The sequence below is a fragment of the Microsporum canis genome, genomic scaffold (genome assembly GCF_000151145.1).
Source record: "Microsporum canis CBS 113480 supercont1.8 genomic scaffold, whole genome shotgun sequence".
In the NCBI taxonomy this organism is placed as follows: domain Eukaryota; kingdom Fungi; phylum Ascomycota; class Eurotiomycetes; order Onygenales; family Arthrodermataceae; genus Microsporum; species Microsporum canis.
This window is the reverse complement of record NW_003299162.1, coordinates 462,209-463,766: the sequence shown is the minus strand read 5'-3', so window position 1 is coordinate 463,766 and position 1,558 is coordinate 462,209. Positions and strand designations below refer to the sequence as shown.

At 64.7% G+C, this 1,558-nt stretch overlaps 1 protein-coding gene across 1 annotated transcript in view; it reads right to left on the bottom strand.

Moving 5' to 3' along the window:
• Nucleotides 1–420: 420 nt before the first annotated feature.
• MCYG_08099 (vegetative cell wall protein gp1) overlaps nt 421–1,558 on the bottom strand; it is a gene marked incomplete at both ends in the record, with an annotated part of 1,916 nt that continues 778 nt past the window's right edge. Inside the window, one exon of the mRNA XM_002842970.1 lies at nt 421–1,494. Within this exon, the coding sequence (XP_002843016.1) occupies nt 421–1,494 (1,074 nt within the window). The remainder of the gene's footprint in view (nt 1,495–1,558) is intronic.

The following is a 1,558-nucleotide window of genomic DNA, read 5'->3' as shown; positions in this document are numbered from 1 at the left end:
GGCGGAGCACCTGGAGAGGAGGTGGAGGTGGATGGGGCGGGAGAGGGAGATCTCGCCGCGGTGGTTTTGGGGGTGAGGGTTGGAGTTGGAGTTGGGGCTGGCGAGGGAGACGGGGAGCGGGCCCGGTACCGAGAGGGAGAAGGAGAAAGGCTGCGCGGGTTGGATGTCGTTGACAGCATTGCTGGCGTGGCCGGCATCGGTGGAATGTCTGGGGTAGCTGGTGCTGCTGGAGTGGCCGGGGTTGCAGGCGTGGTTGGCGTGTCTGTTAGCGTTGGTGGCAGCGTAGTTGGAGTGTCTGTTGGCAGCTTTGGTAGTGTTGGTGGCTGTGAAGGGGCTGGGGTTGGAGTAGGCGTTGGCATGGAGGAGGACAGGGTAACATCCACCGGAGTGACGTCCTTGATGACGATAGCCTCCGCACCGTCAGGCTGAGCCTGGTCGACATCCTTCTTTGCTGCCTGCTACAAAAGCCGGGACGACTCCTCCGCCGATACGGGCCCAGAAGATCCTCTCTCTCAGGCGGACGGTCTCCTCCCAGGCCTCTCTCTCCCTCTCCCTGATCTCTGCCTCTCCGCCTCCGCCGGTCCTGACATGGCCGTCGACCACCAGGCGGAGATAGCCGACGAACTCACAGCAGGAGCGCATCTTCTCCAGGCAGAGGGCGCAGAGCGGGTGGCGAGGAGCCGAGTCCGAGCTCGACGTGCGGAAACGGTGGGTGCGCGGGTTGACCGAGAGGCGGCGGTCGCCGCAGAGGGCACAGGGGACGGTGGTGCTGGACATGCTGGACGGGGTGGAGGGAGGAGACGGGAGGTCTGAGCTCGAGCCGGCAGGGGCGGCGGGTATGGGTTCGATGATGAGCTCGCCGTCGACGAGGCTGCTCATGACGGAGCGGCGGGTGAGCCACGATATGCCGGGAGCCATGTCGAGACGGAGGGTGGGCTCGATGTCCTCTGCGAGGATGCGTTTGTAGAAGCGTGTCTCCTTGAGCTGCATGGAGGAGGTGATGTTCTCCCGGGGCGAGGAGGAGATGCCGCCGTGGGACGATGGAGAAGGGGAGGAGGCAGAAGAGGTGGTCCTTGCCGGGCTGTTGCTGCTGTTGTTGTTGCCGTTCTTGGTGTCCTGGGAGTTTGAGGGAGTGTGGGTGGTGGACTTTGGGCGAGCAGAGGCGAGGTTGGCGAGGTTCATGACATTGAGGCCGCTGTAGGAGCCGCTGCCCACGCGGCTGGGCGGTTTCGAGCGAGAGAGCTGGAGGAGGGTGTTGAAGTCCTCGTAGGCGAGGATGTCGGTCCTGCAGACGGGCTTGATGAGGTGGGTGAAGCTCGTGGGCGGAGCGGGCGGTATGTCGTCCGAGCCGGGGGTGACGGGCGAGAGGTTCATGGCCTCGAAGAGACGGCTGATGCTGCTGTTGTTGCCGCCGCCGGACTGCTGCTCGGGGAAGGGGTCGGAGGGCGAGCTGATGGAGGTGGAGGAGTGGCCGAGTCCTGGTCGTCGTGTCTGCTGTTCATCTGCTCGATGACGGACTTGAGCTCGGCCAGCTGCTTCTTGGTGCGAAGCCAGCAGC